Source organism: Solea senegalensis, unplaced genomic scaffold (genome assembly GCF_019176455.1).
Source record: "Solea senegalensis isolate Sse05_10M unplaced genomic scaffold, IFAPA_SoseM_1 scf7180000015699, whole genome shotgun sequence".
Lineage (NCBI taxonomy): Eukaryota > Metazoa > Chordata > Actinopteri > Pleuronectiformes > Soleidae > Solea > Solea senegalensis.
The window spans coordinates 4,623-29,001 of NW_025321424.1; the positions used below are offsets into that span (position 1 = coordinate 4,623).

The window sequence follows — 24,379 nt, forward strand, 5'->3', positions numbered from 1 at the left end:
AAGAATCACGGGCAGAGAAGTCGACCGTTAATGGTAAAGGCCGTTTATTAATCGTAGCACCACCACAGTAACCTCGTCAGCCTGTAGAATTAACAGCGTACATTGAACGCATCAGTACAGTACACAGGGCACGTCAACAACAGCTAGCACCCGGTAGCTAACATAATTAGCAACCACAAATCAAAGCAAGACACACAGAGCTTGCTCAGGATAACGTAATTAAAATATATCCTCCCGTATCACACTACTACAACACGGAGAACGTAACATCTCCCTCGCAGAGTTTAAGCAGCATTCCCCACAAAAGCACAATATAATTTAAGGAGCAACATTCCACCATGACCTACCTGTAGAATTAACAGCGTACATTGAACGCAACACGGCGTCTCCTGCGTAACGCACGTCAATTCTACAGGCAGTGGGAATAGACAAATAAGATAAAAAAAATTAAATAATTAGATATTTAGTACTCTGTACATAACAGTGCACAACAGCACAACACATACACCATGTTACACCTGTATTTCGGGATAAGGAAGTTGATGCCTATTTCAATGTTTTTGAGAGGATAGCGTTTGCTTTACAATGGCCCCCTGAAGTATGGACGCTTCTGCTCCAGTGTAAAATGCACGGTAAAGCTGAGGATGCTATAGCTGCACTTCCTGTTGAAGATGGCTTACATTATGAAACTGTCAAACAGGCTATCTTATGAGCTTATGAACTTGTGCCTGAAGCGTACCGACAGAAGTTCAGAGGTCACAAGAAAGCTTCTGCTCTTATGTTGTGTTTGCCCGTGAGAAGGGAACTCTATTTGATGAATGGTGTGCAACGTGTAAAGTTAGTGATTGCAATGCATTAAGAGAACTGATCCTATTGGAAGACTTTAAGAAGTGTTTATCTGAGCACATTGTGGTGTACCTGAATGAACAGAAGGTGAACACCCTTTCTGCTGCCGCTGTGCTGGCTGATGAGTATGTGTTAACTCATAAATCTGCTTTCTCTCCAAGTCTCTGCTGTTTCATGTCCCTCCTCTCCTCCCAGATCCTCTAATCCACGTGGGCCCAAAGAGGAAAAGGAATGTTATTACTGTCACTAGGTCGGCCATGTCATTGCAAATTGCTTGACACTAAAACGCAGAGAGCAGTCCTCCCACCATTCTCAAGCAAAAGGGGTAGGATTGATTAAAGCAGATAGTGGTGTGAACATTGACTCATCTGATCAGAAAATTGATGACTGTTTTAAGCCATTCCTGTTTGATGCCTTTGTGTCACTGACTGGTGAGTCAGATGATTAAAAAAAACCCATACAGGCTTTGAGAGATACTGCATGCTCTCAATCTGTTATTCTAGCATCAGCTCTGTCGTTTTCCGATAACTCTATTTGTCATTACAGTTCAGTTATTAGAGGATTTGAAATGGGATACATGCCAAGGCCAGTGCACCGTGTCCATATTCAGTCCTCCCTTGTTACTGGATTCTTCCCAGTAGCGGTTTGTGCTGAACTGCCAGTCCCCAGTATCATACTCCTGATGGGGAACGATATCACAGGAGGCAAGGTAACTCCCACACTAGAAGTCCTAGATCAACCCACAGTGTGATGGGATCGAGACACATGTTTGATAGTGTTAAGACTTTGTTAAGTCACGCTCTTGTGCTTGCAGCCCCTGATTTTTCTACACTGTTTAAGCTCGAGGTAGATGCCAGTGCAGTGGGCGCTGGTGCAGTCCTGTTACAGAAAGGGAGGATGGTTTTGATCATCCTGTTGCTTACTTTGCCCGCAAGTTCAACAGACACCAGGCAAATGATTCCACCATTGAGAAAGAAACCTTGCTCTGTTGTTAGCGCTACAACACTTTGAGGTCTATGGTGGGTCTACTTCTCTACCTAATCCCCTTGTTTTTCTGTCTCGCATGTTTAATCACAATTAGCGACTCATGCAGTGGGCCCTGTTGGTACAGGATTTTAACCTCGACATTCAACATAAAAAAGGGTCTGACAATGTGTTAGCTGATGCCTTGTCTAGGTGTTCCTTTTTTTTCTTTTTCCAAGAGCTAAATAGCGGTAATTTATTTGAGGTTACTTTGTGTTTTAGTTATTTGTCAGCACCTGTACAGCCTCTGTTATGTTTCCTTGTGCAAGTGCACCCTCCTTATTTAATTAAATGCCTGATTTTACCCTAAACCTGTCCAGTTGTCCCATTCCACCTCATTTCTAATTCCTAATCACATGTTACTGCTCTCAAAAACGAGCCGGGTCGTAACACTAAATACGGCGACCGCTGGCCGCAGTCTGATGCGAAGTGGTGTGAACAGACGTTTGCTGATGTTTGCTTCATCTGGCACATTAGCTTCATATATAAAATCCTCTGAGGCTGGAAGTTTGTGTAAAACACTGTGCTCCACTGTGCAGCCACGAACAGCCACTTGTCCCTCCACGTTGACATAATACTGCTCTACCTCCCTCGCCTGCACTCTCGCATTTTATAGGGACAAGGTGGAGCTCTCGAAGTAAACTTACTGGTGGGGTGGTAACATTCGTGGTGAAATGCACATGCTGCCGTCATAAGCACAGGGAATTCAACATTGCATATTTTATCGCCTATACTTACACTAAGGGGGACCACGAAAAAAGGACTGAGTATTCTTTTTCCAAACTTTGGTGACTGGTAGGGCCTCCAGAGTCCCAAATATAAGTATTGAAATGGTTAAAAAGTTGATTTTGCATAATATGTCCCCTTTAATTCAAGTTCTCTCAATACATGTATGTATATGCAGGGGGAAGGCGCTTCTGCAGCTGCAGAATTCACTTCTGCAGATGAGGAGACTGTGTCACTGGACTCCAGAAGGCTTGAGATATGTCAATGTTATGAAAATATCCTGCTTATTTAGTCCATAACGGATATGAAGTGAGTGATGTGGTGCTTATTGAAAACATGTGTAACAGGACCCAGATGCTGCACTGTCTCCTCAGCAGCCTGGTAACATTGTGAGTATTGGCCAAAGTAAATCTACATTATGCACAAATCCTGCTGTGCTAATTGACATTTCTTTTACAGACGTCACAGACTGTCAAAAAACTATATGTAAAGCACCTGGAGAGACAGATAGAGCTGGCAGATGTTAAAAGTACAATCAAGAAGAGAAAGCTCTAAGAAATGGAGCTGGATCTTGAGATTAAATGCCGGACACTCAGGAAACCGGACCTGGAAATCCAGAAACTAGAAAGAGAAGTGAGTATTTCAGTGCTCACAGTAAGCATACCTGCAATACAGTGTTTAATCTTTGTTGCTTTTGCTCTCTCTACTCCAGGATCCAAGCAACCAAGACAAATGACGACCGCCAAATAAAAGAAAATCACCTAGAAAACATTGTGGTGTCCTCCCTTTTTCATGAATGTAAAATAGAATGTAAAAGAGAATGCATAAATGCTCGTCTGAGGATTAGGGCTTCCTCATCCAGTACATCCTCCAAAAAAGGGCAAGCCATTATGAAGAGGGAACAGGTGAATGGGAGTTGGACCTATATATAATATATTGCCCTTGTCACAGATTTCATTGAAAACACAACTTCATCAGCTGTGTTTTGTAATCTCAATTACTGCAATAAAACACATATTTATGAAACCTCTGAAGGCAATTTGACAAGCAGCCTTCATTAGCATAGCAATATAACACTTGGCAATATAGCAATATAATACTTGGCCGGAGTAATAATACTACCACTTAAAAAAATAAAAGGACTGTTGCAATTACAAACAGCCAACAGAGTTAAATGAAATGAGAAATGACTTTGTAAGTAATATTTTAATACAGGATAATTAAAACGATGCAACATACCTAGAAAGACCAGGGACATGCTGTAAAACCCATTAATTCCACACGGGATTGATGGTGGAAATACAGGTGAATCACTAGGATTAATCTTAGCCTGGCTGTTAGCCTGGTCTGGAGCCGGCTAGCTGCAGAGTATAAATCACCATAGTAACTTGGCCGGGTTAAGTTTGAGCTGCTTTCATGCAACCGACTTGAGGCTAAATTCAGCCAGGATAACCAACATATCTAGGCTTAATCCCTTATCTTGGTTTTGTGCAAAGACAATTAAAGACAAACAAGTTATCAAGTGTGTTTGTTTTCGGTCACATGACGCCGGCTCTTTGAATCATGTGACACAGTAAAGTCTCCGCCTCCACGTCACATCTGACGTCACAACAGCACAAACAAATCAAATCAAATCTAATACAACATTTAAAGGTGACTTAAGTCCACTGGTCAGCAACTGGCGGTGCATGGGCCAAAACTGTCCCTCCAGTATTAATATCCGGCCCTGTAGATGAATTTAAAACAGAACATCTCTTCTCTTCACTCTTCATGCAAAATTCAGAGCCTATTATTCATGAAAAAGAAAAATGATCTGAGTTACATGGACAGGACTGTAGCAGCTGTCTAACTCCAGCAGGGGTCAGTGTCGCAACATTATGGATTCAAACTGCTGTTAAAGCCCATAGAAGAAGGGAATTTACCCATCTTGGGATCAATGAAGTCTAATATAATCCAATCTAATCCTGGAAGAATTCTTCTGTAAACATCCCTCGTATCCATAAATGTCACCTGTTAAACGATGTAATGACCTGATTTCAGGACGTGTGATAAAGATGAACGGATGATGACGATGATGGTGAATGAATGAATGTATGATGAAGATGAACTGGAGCAAACGTAAACTCTTCCTGTTCCTGTCGTGACCTCGCAGACATTTAATCGCGTTAAAAGCTTCCAGATCTGTCCGTCGTTTGTGACGCTCTGAGTGCTCATTGTGTTTGACCCCGGAAACAAATATTCATTTATTTTTTTCAAAGCTGAATTCCAATTTTTTTGATGGAAAACTTATCAAAATCACGACAAATAATTTTCTGTTTACATATTTTATAAACGCTGTCATCAGAGAGGTAGTTTGACAGCACATTAGCCTAGCTTAGCTTAGCTTAGCATGATGACATGAAGCAGTAGGAAAATCAGTTTGCCCAAAGTCCGACTTTATGCTTGAATGTTAGCGATAGCATGTTAGTGTATTACTTCATACGGAGACGTGTTCCAACGTGAATGCACCAAAAGTCAGACAGCAAACAAAATGGTGGACAGTGACGTGTTATTATCATGTGACAGGAAACAGTTGAGCTGATTGGACCGGACGTGTCCTCCTCGTCACAAGCTTTCTTCAGCGTCTCCAGTGAGAATTGTCCTCGTCTCATCTCCACCCCCAGCTCCTCCCCTGGGTCTCAGATGGTGAGTTGTTATCATATATCATACGAAAGGATGTGTGTGCGGTGGTCTCTGGTCATCGTGAGGATCACCTGTCACTGATCAGGTGATCAAAGGCTCTTGTGGGATGAGCCGCGCCGGGGTCGAGTGGGTTGTTGTGGTGTCGTGATGTGTCACCACCGTAGTGCCTCCTGGTGCGGCACTAGTCCGGGCACATCCGGTTGCGTACATTCAACCGCAGAAGAAGAAGAACTACTCTCGTTGTAGCTGCTGAGATGCAGAGCATCCACCGTGCCAGAGGGGGAGCTGTGTATCTGAGAGCTGGCCTATCTATTACGTCACTTCCAGGTACCTGGCCAATCACAGGACAGTGGGAAAGCTCTCGTTGGCTGGCCAATCACAACACAATCCACGTTCTAGGGATGTGGTTTTGGTCTGAAACAGCGCGGCTGACGAGAGCGTCAGCGAGGAGATATTTTGATCGGCTCGTTTGCAGCAATTAGGAGGTTTTTAATCATGAAAACAAGTTCATATATGTAAGTAGACCTCCATAACTAACACATATGTGTGATACAAGCATTCTATGTCACCTTTAACATTACATTACATGTCATTTAGCAGACGCTTTTATCCAAAGCGACTTACAATGGAACTGAGTACAATCAGCCAGGGGTGGAGTCGAACTTGCGACCATTGCGATTGGTACCGGTCTTTACCACTGAGCCACTCCACCCCCCACTTAAGTGTTACCATAGCCGCTTTAGCATTTAAATTTTTTCATTCTTATTTAAGAGAGAGACCGAAAAGTCACGTGTGAAGATCCTCAGTCAGTTTTTAAGTTACTACGTCAACACATTATCCATAAAGTCAACGTAAATGTTCACGTATACCAGTGGTTCTTAATCATTTTCTGTCACGCCCCCCAGAGGACAGAAATGTTTTCACGCCCCCCGACACCTCACCACTATTTGAGTACTGACGTATATGCAGATGACGTCTAATTATACTTTACTTGTCCCCAAAAATGACTAAAAACATGAGCCATGTCCTGGGTTGACATCAGCTCACATGTTAAAGACCAGGAGAGCTGCACACAGGAAATGAAGGCAGTGAGGCATATACACACAGCAAATTTATTAAACTGATGATTAAATCTGGATTAAGACACGGTCGAGTGCTTCTGTCTGGATTGGGGTGGAGTGGCTCAGTGGTTAAGACCAGTACCCTATGTGTGAAAAACATCATGGTTGCAATGGTCGCAAGTTCAATTCCACCCCTCGCTGACTGTACTCAATTCCAATATAAGTCGCGTCTGCTAAATGACATGTAATGATTCCACCGGACGCTGCTGCGTGTATTTAAACGACAGCTGATTAACGTGACATGATCTACACGTGTAACCTTGATGTGTGTGGAGTCTCCCTGTGTGCTGCATGACAACAGCAGCTTCCAGTGTGCAGGAGGACATAACCGAGGTTCAGACTGTAAAGCAGGAAAACCCGACCCAGACTCAAAGGTTCAGAAAAGGTTTACGATTTTTATGAAAAGTTTACACAGGAATTATTTAAAAGACTGTGGCAATGTGGTGTGGTTACAGGACAGGGAGGAGCGGCTCAGCCAGTGATCAGACAACTGGACAGAATCAGGAAATCAGTCAGCTATATATGCACACTTGTAACCTGGTTCTGGTCTCTTGCAGTAGGCTGGGTCCAGAGAGAGGAGGAAAGCGAAGCTGAAGGGCTGGAGCGGCGCAGGTCACATCCTCAGGTGTTTTGTCCTTCCATGGCCCTGTTCAGGTGCCAGATGTCAGCTACACCGCTCACGGCTTGTTCAGATGGAGGGAAGAGTCAGCTTGCTATGAAAATAGTCCTTTTTTCTAAAATAAATTTTATTTCTAAATATATTTTACAAAACACCACCTACTGCAAGAGACCGGGACCAGGTTAAAAGTGTGCTTATATAGCTGTCTGATCACCGGCTAAGCCACTCCTCCCTCTCCTCCAGCAGCCGGCACTCTAACCACACCCCACTGCCACAAAGACAAAGTCGAAGCCAAAGAATAACTACTAAAATGTCTTATCTTGTAGGAATAGCTACTAAAAATAACATCAAAATGTGTCTTTTATATTGTAGTAATAGCTACTAAAATGAAAGATAACGTAAAAACAGGTATTTTATTTTGAAGGTATGGCCACTGAAAGGACATATGTGCATATATACAGTATATGTGTGTATGTATATATAAAAACGTATTTATTTTACAAAAGTAATGAGTAAAATTTGGAATATAACACATTATTTTAGTTGTATTTCACCTGTAGTGACAGGTGAAAACTTGAATTTTCATGATTTATTTATTTATTTATATGAATTATTTCGTAACTTTTCCTTTAATTAATCATGTTTATGATGATAATAAAACACAGGACAAAGTTTTCAGGCAAATAAAAATACTATTATTAAGTAACACAGACATATTGTTTACATTTTTTTGTTTTATTGAGCTTCTTCTCTCACTTACTAACTGACCTGCCTTAGAGAAAATCGTTTCTCAGGTATGTTGCAATTACTGTCAGAAAAATAAAAATATTTGTATTAAGTAACTCAGAAATGTTTATAGAAAACTTAAAACTTAAATTTCCCTTTTGGGGTGGTAATCTGCATTTGCAATTAACAACATCGAAACATCGCAGATTGCAGTGGTTTGATTTACAGCTGTAAAAAACCTCCAAACAGCGCTCCTCTTCCGCTCTGCCATCATGCAGCCACAACAGTGCGCTGCTCGCTTCGCAATGAGTGAGTGAGTGTTGCAGTGGAGGGGGGAGGGGGTTGTCAGCGGAGTAAAGAAGAGTGGTTGGTCACTCTGTAAATGCCTGGAGTTGTACTTAAGACTCGACCTCATCACACAAGTATCGACCAATACCCAATACAACGTTAGTATCGTTACTTTCGATATTTTTGATCGATCCACCCAGCCCTAATAGTGACATCATTAATCACCTCATCATTGAGCAGGACTCGGTTTAGTAAAGGTTTGATCTGTGGTTGTTTGTCAGGTGGGTGCTTGTTTTTGTCCTGATGTGGTGAATTCTGACTCTCAGCTGCTCTGGCTCGCTGCTCCTCTTGCAGCTGAAGCCGTTAATTATGGCCGATGGTTCACAGTTTGGATAGCAGTGCTTTGGCAACGCCAACGTCCCAGCTGTCAGTTTAATCACAGAGCAGCGACGCCACCGTCCACCACGCTGTAAAAAATATCAATAACAAAAAGTCAGTGTTGCTGCTGCTGATGTTTAATTTATGTGTATTGTAGCTTTTTATACAATCTGTGCTAACAGAATTGTACAGAATGTCGAGTCATTAGACATCACAAACTCTTACATACCGGGTCTTTAATAAAAACTCACCTAATAAAATCCACATGAGTTTCAGTCTCTGATGTTATCGCAGACAGACTTTTCCAACAGGAAACTGAAGTTTGTAAACCACTCACTGTCCGACACCAACGTCCAACACAGGAGCTGCTGGTCCTCTGCTGCCTCGTGTGGTCACTTTGTGTCACTGAGGTAAATCTGAACAAAGGATTTCAAATGCAGAATTTGACACACTAAGACTTGTGAACTTAGTGATGGAGGCAGCAATGGATCAACAACTCCTGTGTGTGTGTGATGTTAAAATCACTGATTTTCTCTATGAGGTTTGGTGTGGGAGAGTGAGTGGTTTACAAACTTCAGTTTCCTGTTGGAAAAGTCTGTCTCACAGTGAGATAAAGACGTGAACATGTTCATTCTGGGCACAGGCGGCACTAGTTGTCAGTACCTCCTAAAATCAAAATTAAAAATATGTTAATCATGGTGACTGACAAACTGGTGCGTGTGTGTTTCTGTCTGCAGCTGTTGCTCGATGTCCAGATTCGATTCTAAAAGATACTAAAATTAGCTCAGGACATTGTGTGAAATCCCACTGTGGCTCTTAATTTTCAGCGAATCCTGTTTGCTTTTGTAAATTGCTGTTGCTTCTCAAAAACCGCCTGTTGTTCCTGGTGGGCTGAACATGCACTCACACACACACACACACAGGAATATGTCTAAAGCTCAACGGCTCATTAATGCTCCATTTCTGTCCGTACTGATTTGATGTGTGTCGCTCGCTGCAGAACAGTCACAGCAAATCTGACATGCTGTCCCTGAGAGGGTTAGAAATAGCTTCTCATTAATTTTAACACACACACACACTCAGGTGAGTGTAACACCTCACACTACAATTACAAATAAGGGAAGATACTAGTTGATAAGGGGCCACACGGTGGAGTAGTGGTTAGCACTCTCGCCTTGCAGCCCCGGTTGCAACAAGGGCCTTTCTGCATGGAGTTTGCATGTTCTCCCCGCGTGTCTCTGGGTTCTCCAGCTTCCTCCCACAGTCCAAAAACATTTTAGATATTAGGGATTAGGTAAATTGGACACTCTAAATCGACCATAGGAGTGAGTGTGAGAGTGAATGGTTGAGATTGGCACAGCACCCCCTGCGACCCTCTGGTGGACCCTCTGGTGGAGGATAAAGTGGTAGATGATGACTAACTAGTTGATATAAAGGTAAGAAACTAGCTGCTAGTTGTTCAGAAGCCAAAAATGTAGCTCCCAGTTGCTAAGAAGCTAAAAAAAAAAAACTAGCTGCTACTCAATAAATGATAAGGGGAGATGGCACCGCGTGTGTGGTAGCCAATAGCAGTAGCTCCGGGCGTCTCTCTGTGTTTTGTTGTGTTTTTGTTCGTATTTCGTGTTTTTCTTCACACTAGTCACTGTCGGAAGGGTACACCTATGGATGTACTACTCCTGAGACTATGCATTTTTCTTTTTCTCGGTTTTGGACTGTTTAACCCGGTTTCGGCGGACCTGTACAACCAAGGCTCCATTATTCTCACCAGAGAGCAGCTGGTAGCATGGCGCTACACGCAGGTACTCCCCGAGGAAAGACCGGAGATCCCCGCGGAGTTAAGAAGGAAGAGACGGAGCTGCAGAGCTGGAACAAAGCGCCGGAAGAGGAAGAAACGGTACAAACCATTCATACCATCAGTCATCATGAGGAACGTGAGATCTCTACCCAACAAGATGGAGGAGCTAACGGCACTAATCAGGCTGCAGAGGGAGTATCGGGAGTGTAGCACTATGTGCTTCACAGAGACCTGTCTGAACTCACGCCGGACACGCATGTCATGCTGGAGGGATTTCAACTCGTGAGAGTGGACAGGAAAGCGAAGGAGAGTGGTAAGAGGAAAGGGGGGGGGCATTGCGATGTTCCTGAACGATAGGTGGTGCAACCCGGGACACATCAGGGTTAAGGAGCAGTACTGCAGTAGGGACATTGAGCTGCTAGCTGTCAGCATTCGGCCATATTACCTTCCGAGGGAATTCTTGCATTTTATCGCAATAACTGTGTACAAATCTGGGGACAATGAGGCGAGTGCAGAGGGGGCTGAAAAAGGGGATTAGGAGAGGCAAAGACAGCTACAAGAGGAAGCTGGATGAGCGGTTGAAGGGGAGCAATGCCAGGGAGGTCTGGAGAGGCCTAAAAAACATCTCTGGCCACTCCAAGGACAGTGGGAGGGCCCCTGAATCAGGTGACCTGGTCCGGGCGAACGAGCTGAACGTCTCCCTCCCCCTCCTCCTCCTCCTCCTCCCCCCTTCTCTCCAGCAGCGGTCCTGGCCTGCCCCACCATACCATCCAATAACTTCACCATCCTCACTCCAAGTCTCCCCCCTCCTCCCCCTCACCCATCAGGAGTCTACTATCGACCCCACCCCCAGCCTCGTCATAACAGCAGACCAGGTGAGGAGGGAGCTAAGGAAGACCAAGGCGAGGAGGGCTACTGGCCCTGACGGCATCAACTCCAGACTCCAGATCAGCTCTGCGGTGTTTCTGCACATCTTCAACCTGAGCCTCAGTCTGGAGAGAGTTCCGCTCCTGTGGAAAACATCGTGTGTGGTTCCGGTTTCAAAGACTGCACACCCCAGGGAGCCTAACCACTTCAGGCCAGTACCCCTAACCTCCCACCTGATGAAGACCATGGAGAAGGTCATACTCTCCCTTCTGCATCACATCGTGAACAGTGAGATGGACCCCCTTCAGTTTGCGTATCGGCCTGCCATCGGTGTAGATGATGCTGTCATCTACCTGCTGCACAGGTCTCTGACACACTTGGAGAGTGCCGGGAGCTCTGTGAAAGTCATGTTCTTTGATTTCTCCAGTGCGTTCAACACAATCCAGCCAGTGCTCCTCAGGGGGAGGCTGGAAGCAGCGGGAGTACACTGTCACCTGGCTGCATGGACCATCGATTACCTCACAGACAGACCGCAGTATGTGAGGCTTCGTGACTGTGTGTCTGATTTGGTAGTATGCAGCACAGGGGCCCCGCAGGGTACGGTGCTCGCTCCCTTCCTCTTCACACTGTACACCTCAGACTTCAGCCACAACACTGACATCTGCCACCTCCAGAAGTTCTCCGACGACACAGCCATCGTTGGACGCGTGTCCGAGGGGGGCGACCTGGAATACAGAGAGGCCATCGGCGACTTCGTCGTCTCGTGTGAGCTGAACCATCTGCGTATCAACGCCAGCAAGACGAAGGAGGTGGTGATCGACTTCAACAGGAAGGCTCCCACAACTGCACCGGTGAACATCCAGGGTTTAGACATCGAGAAGGTGGAGCAGTACAAATATCTGGGTGTTCACTTCAACAATAAACTGAACTGGACTCATAACACTGATGCCCTGTACAAGGGGGGCCAAAGTAGTCTCCATTTGCTGAGGAGACTGAGGTCCTTTGGCGTATGCAGGGCACAACTGAGGACCTTTTATGACTCTGTGGGGGCAGAATAGCTGGCTCAGTCCTGGACTGCTCTCTGGACTCCATCGAGGAGGTGGATGAAAGATGGATGATATCCAAACTCGTTCATTCCAACCGCAGTCAGACTGTACAATAATAAACTGTGTTAACTGCTGTTTTAACTACCTCTACCTAAAGTGCAATTTAATTCCGTACAATAGTCAAATTCGGTGCAATAATTAGCAGCATAAGCCACTTTTGTAAATATAATTTTCTGTACAGTATAGTGTTGATGTAAATTGCAGTTCTCATTTTATTTTAATTTATTTATTCTATCTTATTTTAATATTTGTTTCTTTAGGTAATCTATGCCATTCTGTTCTGTTCTGTCCTTTGTAACATGTATGCTACTGCACCAGTGACCTAACCCCGTTGTGGGATCAATTACATCAAGTACAATCTAATCTAATCTAATAAGAAGCTAAGAAACTAGTTACTAGATGTTATAAAGCCTAGAAAGTAGCTCCCAGTTGCTAAGAGGCTATTACAAAACTAGCTGTTATTCAATAAGAAGCTAAGAAACTAGCTGCTAGTTGTTCAGGAGCCAAGAAAGTAGCTTCCAGTTGCTCAGAAGCTAAGAAACTAGTTGCAACTTGTTAAGAATCCAAAAAAGTAGCTCCCAGTTGCTGAGAAACTAAGAAACTAGCTGTTAGTAAGAGGCCAAAACAAGTAGTTCCCAACTGCTACAACTAGCTGCTAGTCAATAAGAAGTTATCTGCTAGCTGCTCGTGGCTAAGTAAATATAAATTAAATGATGTTCCCTGTCACCAGCAAGTAGCGCTGTGACTGTGAGTGAATGTTAGCGAGCACAGACGTGGTGATGATGTCACAGGAAGTGTCAGTGTGTGACAAACAAGGTTCAGTAGCTCAGCAGCCTCCACCTAGAAAATGTGTGCAAGAACAAAAAGCTGTTAAATGTTTAATTTGGATTTGTTGTTCAGGTCTCATAATCATAATGAGAGACAAACTGGTCCAGAACCATGTCTTTGTCCAGCTTTCTGACGCGGATGGGTCCAGATCTGTGTCTGTGTAATAATGAACCTTTATTTAACTGAAGCTTCTCATCACATGAAAACAGACTTGGACCTGGACCTGGACCTCAGAGACAGTATGGTAATCTTCGCTGTTAATAACAAATGTAGGACAGCAGGTGGCGCTGTAGTCCCTGGATGTAAATGTGTTGTTTGGTTGACATTAGCTAGCAGTTCTCTGTCTGTTTGATTTTTTTAATCGTAAACTTTGCAGCGGTGATGTAATGTAATATATAAATATTTAAGCTTCAGATGAAGTCTTTTTACAACAACATCCTCTCTCTTCACTGCCGTCCTGACAAGGAAGGACACGTTTTTCCTCCCTGTGTGCAACGCTCCAGTCGTCCCTCATTTCCTGTCATCTCTGCATTGAAACGTCAAATTATGCCTCATTGCGTGGGGGAAATTGATGATCTTTTGCGCTCTGCCCTGTGGATGCGACGCCGATGCCACAAGCATTTGGACAAAAACTTCTTTGTTTGACTGATGGAGACAAAGATAGTGTGAGCAGAGTTTAATGAGGTGTCAGGGAGAAAGTAAATGAAGAGGTCCCTTTCATCAGCAACTGTCTTTCACATTAACATTAGAATTTTATAATTCATAATCAGTGTTTATGCTTTAAACTTGAATTTATGTGGAACCTAATAAACATTGTTTGCTGTTTTAAAAGACATATTTTTATAACCTTAACCATCTTGGGAGGTTAAAGTTTAAGGAAGAAGGAACATGTTCACGTCTTTATCTCACTGTGAGCCAGACTTTTCCAACAGGAAACTTCTCAACAGGAAAAGTTTGTATACCACTCACTCTCCCACACAAAACCTCATAGAGAAAATCAGTGATTTTAACATCACACACACATCTACTGCTGCCTCGTGTGGTCACTTTGTGTAACTGATGTAAATCTGAACTTGAAGATTTTCAAATGTAGAATTGACAAAATAAGACATTTGAACTCAGTGATGGAGGCAGCAGTGGATCAACAACTCCTGTGTGATGTTAAAATCACTGATTTTCTCTCTGGACTTTGGTGTGGGAGAGTGAGTGGTTTACAAACTTCAGTTTCCTGTTGGAAAAGTCTGGCTCACAGTGAGATAAAGACATTGTGGATTATATTATTCAGATTATCAGAGGCTAAATCTGGTTCTGTATAAACTGTACTTCCACACCTGGTTGTGTGGAAACATTTTTACTGAACCTTGTTTCCCATGAATCAGCAGCAGAAAAGAGAAGCATCTTCAGAGGAGAAGCAGCAGACGAGCGCAGGGTAAAAATAGACTGAATAGCAATGAGGCAACTTTTCCTCTCGCCTGCAGCTCAGCGTGAGTCAAAGTGAGCTTTGTTCCTGCAACCAGTGATCCTCAAGGTTTGGGTGACAATTTGATCCTGCTGCTGCTGCTGTTTCTACTATGCTGCTTGTGCAGCGGGTCACAGTTTTGTGTGTGTGTTCCATCCGTGTGAATCCTGTTTCCGAGGGGCGGTAACATATTGTGTCACTTCCTGTGCTTCCACTGGTGTTCCGCTGTGTGTCTCCTGCGCTCTCTGCAGTTTTATATCTACTGCAACTATCGTTTCACTGAACAAACACTCGTTTTATTACTAATACTAGTACTAAGACTAATACTTTCACCTGCTACTTTTGCTTAAACTCTATCGTTTACGTAGATCACGTACGGTGTTTCTTTCTTTGCTAGCGTAAAGTTAGCTTAGCAGCGATGGCTTCTCTCTCTCCCTCTCCTTCTCCTGCTCTGTCCTGTGTTGTGTGTCACATGTTTAGTTACTCCTCTGCCTCCTTTAGCGATAAAATTACTTGTAAAAAATGTAGCTTGCTGGCTAGGGTGGAGGCGAGGCTTAGTGAAGTAGAAACTCGGCTCTGCACCATAGAAGCTAAATCAGTTAGCCAGTCCCCAGTAGTCGGTGCGGACCACATAGCATTAGCTCCCCCAGCAGCTCCCGTGCAGCCGGGAGACAAACAGGGCAGCTGGGTGACTGTCCGCAGTAAGAGGCGTAGTGTTAAGCCTAAGAGTCCTGTCCACCACCAACCTGACTCCATCCTGAGGAATGTGAAAATAGCGACGCCAGCGACCACAGTCAGGTGTTTTCCCGGGGCCAGAGCGGGCGACATAGAGTCTTATCTGAAACTGCTGGCTACAGATAATCGTAAATTCAGTAAAGTTATTATTCACGTCGGCAGTAATGACACCCGATTACGCCAATCGGAGGTCACTAAAGTTAATGTTAAGTCTGTGTGTAGGTACGCACAATCTATGTCTGACAACGTAATCTTCTCTGGTCCTTTGCCCAATGTGACAAGTGATGACATGTATAGCCGCATGTCGTCATTCAATCGCTGGCTGTCGAGGTGGTGTCCAGAAAACAACATTGGGTTTTTAGATAACTGGCAAAACTTCTGGGGGAAACTCCTTCTGGTCTCATGAGGAGAGACGGCGTCCATCCCACTTTGGATGGAGCAGCTCTCTTATCTAGCAGTTTAGGGCATTTTATTAGAAACCCATGACAATCCAGAACTGAGACCAGGACACAGAGTTGCAGTCTTTCATGCTTCTCTGTGCTTCTTTTCGAGCAGTCACCTATTAAAAACCCCATAGAGACTGTCTGCCCCTCGACCTACTAAAGTAAAAACTAAAGCAAATAAAGTAAATAAACCAATAACAAACAGAAGAGGAGTTATAATAATAATAATAATAATACATTTAATTTAAAAGCGCCTTTCAGGTCACTCAAGGACACTTTACAACACGATAAAATTAAAATCACACAATTTCGTAAAAAAAAAAACAAAAAAGGAGCACATTCTAACTTAATAAAGATTAATACCAACAATAAAATAGAGTCAAATAATACCACTTTCAAATGTGGACTATTAAATATAAGGTCTCTCTCCTCAAAATCTGTTTTAATAAATGATCTCAGTTCTGACAATTGTATTGATTTATTCTGGGTAACTGAAACTTGGTTACATGAAGACGATTACGTCAGTCTAAATGAATCAACTCCACCCATTCATGCTAATACCCATATTCCTAGAAGCTCAGGCCGAGGAGGAGGAGTAGCAGCAATTTTTAATACTAGATTATTAATCAATCCCATACCCAAACCAGGATATTCATCGTTCGAAAGCCTTATTCTTAATCTATGTCATCCTAGTTGTAAATCACAGAAACCAATTATGATAGTCACAGTTTATCGTCCACCTGCACCTTATTCAGAGTTCCTATCAGAGTTCTCTGAGTTCTTATCTGAGTTGGTGCTTAAAACAGATCAAATCATAATTGTAGGGGATTTCAACATCCATGTAGATGTTGACAGTGATAGTTTTAGCTGCGCATTTAACTCGCTGTTGGAATCAATAGGTTTTATTCAACACGTTAATAAACCAACTCATTGCCTTAATCACACCCTCGACCTTGTTTTAACTTATGGTATTGATATTGATAACTTAAACATAGTTCCTCAAAACCCTCTCCTTACTGATCATTATTTACTCACATTTAATTGTACAATGATGAACTACAATAACATAAATAAGAAATACAGCTACAGCCGGTGCCTGTCTGATAATAATATTAATACATTCAAAGAGACAGTGCAACCTTTATTTAACTCGGTGCCATATGTCAGTACATCTGAAGGTATCTTTTGTGATTTTACTCCCGTCCTCATAGATAGTAGCCATAGTACAGCAGCCTCACTGCGTACTACATTAGATTGTGTTGCCCCTCTGAAAGTGGTGAATCAGATGAGACGAGCACCATGGTTTAACTCCAATACTCGTGCTCTTAAACAGACGTTACGTAGATTAGAAAGAAAATGGCGTTCCAGTAACCTAGAGGAACTTCATATAGCCTGGAAAGACGGTTTTGTAGCTTACAAAAAAGCCCTACACAAAGCTAGAGTTGCCTATTATTATTCTCTACTTGAAGAAAATAAGAATAATCATAGATTTCTTTTCAGCACTGCAGCCAGGCTGACACAGAGCCACAGCTCCACTGAACCATCTATTCCTTTAACACTGAGCAGTGATGACTTTTGAACTTTTTTGTGAATAAAATAACATCAATTAGAGAAAAAATTCATCATCTCCTCCTTCATATTGGGACTGACTCATCTTCTAGCACATGAGCTTTAGAAGCACCAGGTGCACAGGTAGACAGTTTCTCCCCTATAGATCTCCCTGAGTTAACATCATTAGTTTCATCATCTAAGCCATCAACCTGTCAGTTAGATCCTATCCCCACCAAACTGTTTAAAGATGTGTTTCCTTTAATTAACAACTCTATATTAACTCAAATTGAGCTATCCTTATAAACTGGATATGTGCCCCAAACGTTTAAAGTAACAGTTATTAAACCCCTTCTAAAAAAAGCGACCCTTGACCCAGATATTTTAGCTAATTACCGACCTATATCTAATCTTCCCTTTGTCTCTAAAATCTTAGAAAAGGCAGTTGCCAATCAATTATGTGAATATTTGCGCATTAATGGCCTGTTTGAAGATTTTCAGTCAGGTTTTAGATTAAACCATAGCACAGAAACAGCACTAGTTAAAGTTAGTAATGATCTTCTCTTGGCGTCAGATAATGGTCTAGTTTCTTTAGTCCTGTTAGATCTTAGTGCTGCATCTGACACCATTGATCATGATATTCTACTGCAGAGATAGGAGCAGACTCTTGGTATCACAGGTGCTGCCCTCTGCTGGTTTAAATCAAACTTATCTGATAGATTCCAGTTTGTTCACATTAATGATAAAGCCTCACTACAAACAAAAGTTAATTGTGGAGTTCCACAAGGCTCAGTGCTTGGGCCTATACTTTTTACCTTATATATGCTTCCTCTAGGGAACATTATTAGAAAGCATAACATACACTTTCATTGTTATGCAGATGAAACACAGCTATATCTATCTATCTAAATAAATCAGGTTGTTCAACTCCAGGAATGTCTCAGAGACATTAAGTCCTGGATGACCTGTAACGTTCTACTTTTAAACTCAGAAAAAACTGAGGTCATTATACTCGGCCCTAAACACCTCTTTCCGATCACATTGTCACTTTAGATGACATCAGCCTGGCTTCCAGCATAAAACTAATTTCCAGAACAGCCTTCTTCCACCTGCGGAACATTATGAAAATTAGAAACATTCTGTCTTTACAGGATGTTGAAAAACTAGTTCATGCTTTTGTTACATCTAGATTAGATTACTGTAACTCCTTATTATCAGAATGTTCTAACAAGTCTGTTAGAATCCTTCAGTTAATTTAAAATGCTGCAGCACGAGTTCTGACAGGAACTAGAAAGAGAGACCATATAACTCCAGCACTTAATGGTCAGGCCCCTTGAACCTGAAAGACCTAGTCTTACCCTATCACCCTAACAGACCACTTAGGTCACAAAATACAGGTTTACTTGTGGTTCCCAGAGTCTGTAAGTGTAGAATGGGAGGCAGAGCCTTTAGCTACCAGGCTCCTCTCCTGTGGAACCAGCTTCCAATGATAGTTCGGGAGGCGGACACTGTCTCTGTATTTAAAGTTAAACTTAAAACTTTTCTTTTTGATAAAGCTTATAGTTAGAGCTGGTTCAGGGAAACCTGGACCATCTCTTAGTTATGCTGCTATAGAACTAAACTGCTGGGGGATTTTCCTGTGGTACACGCACATTCACTCTCTCACACTCAGGATTTGATTATGACTTTTTATATGTCATTAACCTTGTCTCTTTCTCTCCCTAGTTTGTGTCTTTCCTTCATTCCCTCTCTCTCTCTCTCTGTATTCTCATCATGCAGGTTGCAGGATCAAGATCCAGTTTTTGAGGCTACGCTTATCATCACCATTATTATTATTTTGTAATTAAAAAGTCGATATCAGTAACTGTGTAAACTTGTAACCTGATATAGTTGTTGTGTATCTGCTGCAGGTCTCCCTCTCTCTCTTCTGTCTCTCCCTCATCTCCCTCTTGTCCTTTCTCTCCCCCCATTTTCTGTCCCCCACCTCTCCACTGTCCCCCATTTTTCCTTTCACCTCAACTGGTCGAGGCAGATGACCGCACATCTCTGAGCCTGGTTCTGTCAGAGATTTCTTCCTGTTAAGAGGGAGTTTTTTTCTCTCCACTGATGCCTAGTGCTTGCTCATTGTGTGAACTGTTGGGGTTCTCTGCTCTCCTTGATGTTGCCTATGTACAGTGCCTTGAGATAATGTATGTTATGATTTGGCGCTATACAAATAAAATTGAATTGAATTGTGCTGCTGCTGTTTCTTCTGCTGTTGCTCCGGTACTGCAGCAGTTTCTACAGCAGCTGAGGATGAGTGTTTTTCCTCTGCCTTGTATTTTCCACTTCGAGTTAATCTGATTTCAATTAATCTCACTCTGACCAGATTCAACCCCCCAGTGACAGAGCGCAGACATGTGGAGGTAAAAACATCTGTGGGGACTTCTCATTTTGTTTTTGTGTATCACACCCTGTTTCATGTCTTCAGGAGACAGTCAGCTGTCAATCAGCTGTCAATCAGCTAATCAGCATCTGTCATGGCCGACTTCATGTTGCTAAAGAGATGGTAACATGGTGTCCATGCGAGACATGCACTGTCCGAGCTCAAACTCTAACTTATCTTACTTTCCTGAAAAAATGATTATATTACGTTACTGAAAAAACACTTATTTTAAGTTACTGAAATAACACTTATCTTACATTACTGAAAAAACACTTATCTTACTTGATTGAAAAAACACTTAACTTACGTTACTGAAAAACACTTATTTTAAGTTACTGAAATAACACTTATCTTACATTACTGAAAAAACACTTATCTTACTTGATTGAAAAAACACTTAACTTACGTTACTGAAAAACACTTATTTTAAGTTACTGAAATAACACTTATCTTACATTACTGAAAAAACACTTATCTTACTTGATTGAAAAAACACTTAACTTACGTTACTGAAAAACACTTATATTATGTTATTGAAAAAACACTTATCTTACGTTACTGAAAAAACACTTATATTCCGTTACTGAAAAAACACTTATCTTACGTTACTGAAAAAACCTTATCTTGCGTTACTGAAAAAACACTTATCTTACTTATAATAAATAAATAAATAAAACAATGTAGCCTTTAGGCCACACCTCCACGCCTGATGAGCAGTCATAGTGCTGCCATAGATGACGATGTATTTCAGCAACGTTAACAAGTTGACTTTATTAACTTCATTAACTTTATCATTTCATTTCAAGTCTGTAGTTTCTAAACCAGAGACAAACAAACAAACGCAATAAAAGTGTTTTTTATATTTATCGCAGCCTCAGGTCACGACATTTGTTCACTTTCCTCTGAACTGTGACTTTAATAACAGACCATAATAATAAGAGAGAAGCTGTCATCAAACTGCTTCTGCTCTGTGTGACTGTGTGAGAGAGACAGTGTGTGTGTGTGTGTGTGAGAGTGTTGGGTGTGTGTGTGTGAGAGTGTGTGTGACTGTCTCTAAACAATGACTCATTTCACTGCTGCACCAGCTGTTTCCTGTTACTTCCCATTATGAAATGACCTATAAGCCCCGCCTACTTCACCACAGCTGCTAAACTCACACTTTGATGAAGAATCCGAGAGTTCGTTTGTTGTCGTCATCACGTGACAAAAGAAACGCCCACGTTAGCTACATGCTAACAAACGTCACATTAGTGTTCAACGTCACATTTTTATGTTACAAGCTTTTTAAAATCACGGAGAAAAGGGTCATATTTTATATAGCGCCGTGTTTTTGTTTGTTTGTTGCTAACATGTTTTCTCTGTTTTTGTAACATTGAGACTTTTTCTTGTATTTTTTTCTCGATTTTTTGTCATGTATTTTAGTAACGGTTTAAAATATTTAAATAACATTTTTAATGTCATATTTTATAACATTGTGCGTTTTTGTTGCTAATGTGTTTTTGTTACACTAACCTTGGTAACAGAGTGGTGTGATTTTATCGTAACAATAGTTACATGTTTTGTCATGTTAACAACATGCATTTTATGTGACGTCTCCTGTAACATTAGTAACAGGTTTTGTAACATTAATTTTACTTTTGCAACGTCAGTGTGTATTTTGTAGCCTACAGAGAGTGATGCTTTTTTTCTAACATTAGTAACAGTTTTTTTAAATGTAAGTAACGTTGTTGATATTTTGTAATATGACATACATTTTTAACATTTATTTAGATTTTTTTTCTCATTTTAAACTGAATTTATTTATTGATCACAGTAAATAATGTTTTTTACATTACTGAAAAAAAAACTTAACTTACGTTACTGAAAAAACACTTAACTTACGTTACTGAAAACACACTTAACTTACGTTACAGAAAAAGGCTTCAAGTTTGACTGAAGACACACACACACGCACACACACGAAGACACACGCACACACACAGTAAGGTGACAAGTGACGTCAGACCGGAGACAAACCGTAGACAGACTCTTTCTGACCAGACTCGGCAAGGCCGCTGCACGAGACCGCTGACGATTACGGACGCCCTTTAAACCACTGAAGAAGAAGAAGAAGAAGAAGAGGAGGAGGAGGAGGAGGAGCATGGACGTGCAGATGTTTCTCTGATCACAGAGGTTGGTGTGAGACAAGAGGACCGGGAGTCTCAGCGCGTGTGATGATGGAGAGACACGAGACTGCAGGACTGACGAGGACCTGAACCTGGATCTTTTGCAGAGATCAGAGCATCTGTTTCTGGACCCGGATCTTAATGAGAGGACCTGGACCTGGATCTTAAACAGGGACCACTGTGCGGGGTTCTGACAACGTGTGTGTGTGAGTGTGTGCGTGCTCGCGCGCGCGTGAGTGAGTGTTGGCTCTGGACCTGCTCACATCCGGATGTGGATTTAAACCTGTGGGGTCTGGACAAACATGGGTCCAGGTGGGACGGAGTCTGGCTTTGAATTAAGTCAGTCCTGATTTTTAAAATCACATCATCATCTGAATTTCTTCTCTGACTCCGCCTGCGTCTCTGCGCCTCGCGCTCCGTGAGTGCGTGACGCGGCGGGAGCCTGATGGTGCGGACGCTCGGCGCACGGTGCTGGTTCGAGGCGCTGATTGTTTGTCTTCGGCACGGACACGTGGAAGCGGCGATGATGATGATAATGATGAGGCTTCACGGTTAATCCGGGAGATGCGTTTTCACTCGTGTCGGATTTACGGGCTGTTTCTTCAGTGGGATCTTTCGCGTGACAATGACCTCCAGCCGCAGCACGAGCGAGAAGCACGAGCACGCGCCCGTGGTTCGATGCGCACGACGACAGGACCTCGTTTCGCTCAAATCGCTGCTGAGTTGAGTCACAACCGAGAAGAAGAGGAAGAAGAAGAGGAGGAGGACACCCGGCGACTCAAGAAGTGGTGAAAGACGCGGAGTGGCGGCGCGCAGCGGCAGCGGTGATGGAGCTGTCCGAGGTCCGCTGCTCCAGCGCCAGCGAGGAGCTTTACACTATCAACAAGACCCCGAGCAGCAGCAACAACAGCAACAGCAGCAGCGGCAACAGCAGCGGCAACGGCAGCGGCAGCAGCAGCGACAGCGGCGGCAATGCGCGACCCAAACGGCTGCTGTGGCAGAACGCGGTGCGGCACATTACCGAGCAGCGCTTCATCCACGAGCAGAGCGGCGTAGCAGTGAAGGGCATCGGGTCCGACGAGCCCTACGACCCGAGCCACGACGCGCGCAAGCAGTCTGCGGGTCGCACGTCGGTGGGAGACCGGCACAACAACGGCGGCACCAAAGTGTTCCCGGAGCGCGGCAGCAGCGACCTGGGCTTCTTGCAGATCGACTGCGCGCCGAGCAACTCTGACTTCTTCCTGAACTGGGGCTACACATACCGAGGTGTCATCTTCCCGACACTGAGGAACGCGTTCAAATCCCGCGACCTGGAGCGTCTGTACCAGCGCTACTTCCTGGGCCAGAGGCGTAAATCAGTGGTGGTGATGAACATCCTGGACGTGGTGACCAAACTCACACTGCTGGTCCTGCACCTGACACTGGCCTCGTCCCCCATGGACCCCATCAAAGGAACTCTGCTGGGCTTCTTCACGGGCATCGAGGTGGTCATCTGTGCCTTAGTGGTGGTGAGGAAGGACACCACGTCACACGGCTACCTGCAGTACAGCGGCGTGGTCACATGGGTGGCCATGGCCACGCAGATCCTGGCTGCAGGTCTGGGTTATGGTCTGCTTGGAGACGGTGTGGGCTATGTCTTGTTCACGTTGTTCGCCACCTACAGTATGTTACCTCTGCCGCTCACCTGGGCCATCCTGGCCGGACTCTTCACTGCAGGGCTCCACCTGCTGGTCAAGCTGCTCATCTCCCACAATGTACCACTGTCCACCAACCAGGTGAGAACCAAACAACCTACCTTCCTTCCTCCACCTCACCTGCTCGTTAGTGATGAGTTAGCTGGTTAGTTGTACTACACTCTGCAGGAACACATGTTTGTGTCTTTTTGTTCATTTTCCTGGTGTTTCAGCACCAGGAGCTGTCCAACACGCACGAACACACACACACACACATGCACGCGTGGCCGGTGGCGCAGCAGGGGATATGAAATGTTATGAGTTATACTGTAGGGGTGCACACGCTATAGACGTTAACGCGTGTGTCACTATTGTACTAAAGCCAGTGCTTCAGACACTTTAACGTGTGCATGTGTGACTGAAATAGTCTAAACTGTCACATCACTCTCTCTTGGTAATACATGGACTGCTTGAATTGTGAAGCGAAGTAGCTGTTCGTCATCATAAAGTAAATAATTATTTGTACATTGAGACGAGTGTGCGCACAGGTGTCTGCTGCGGTCGCACGTGGCATGACACTTATCACCTGTCACCCTTCATTATTTAGTGTACTCGCTAGCGTATTTTTCAGTCTTACTGCAGGCATAGGCGACGCGGTTAAGGCGTTTTAGTGTGCTGGCATAAAATGCCCCCCATAACATCGAACCTGGGGTGACAGAGCTTCCCTCTGGAACTTACTCCCCAAACAGATCCGCGACTGCACCAACCTTCCAACGTTCAAGTCACTGACAAAAACTCACCCGTTTCAAATTGCTTTTAACATTTAGCTCAGTCCATTATCTTTTTTCTTGTTTCTTTGTGATTTTTACCATTTGATGTTGTTTTAGCTGCTTTTTTTTCTGTTTATTTTTGAGTATTCAGAAAAG

The 24,379-nt window shown here is 43.3% G+C and overlaps 1 protein-coding gene and 1 long non-coding RNA gene across 2 annotated transcripts in view; both read left to right on the top strand.

Annotated features, from left to right (window-relative positions):
• Positions 1-2,751: 2,751 nt before the first annotated feature.
• On the top strand, positions 2,752-3,364 carry LOC122762474. Its single transcript, XR_006358711.1, has 3 exons — positions 2,752-2,984; positions 3,055-3,228; positions 3,308-3,364. It is a non-coding gene; the product is annotated as an uncharacterized LOC122762474 (long non-coding RNA).
• Positions 3,365-21,637: 18,273 nt separating this feature from the next.
• adcy8 (adenylate cyclase 8 (brain)) overlaps positions 21,638-24,379 on the top strand; it is a 45,554-nt gene continuing 42,812 nt past the window's right edge. Inside the window, 1 exon segment of the mRNA XM_044017677.1 lies at positions 21,638-23,555. Within this exon segment, the coding sequence (XP_043873612.1) occupies positions 22,608-23,555 (948 nt within the window). The 5' untranslated portion in view covers positions 21,638-22,607.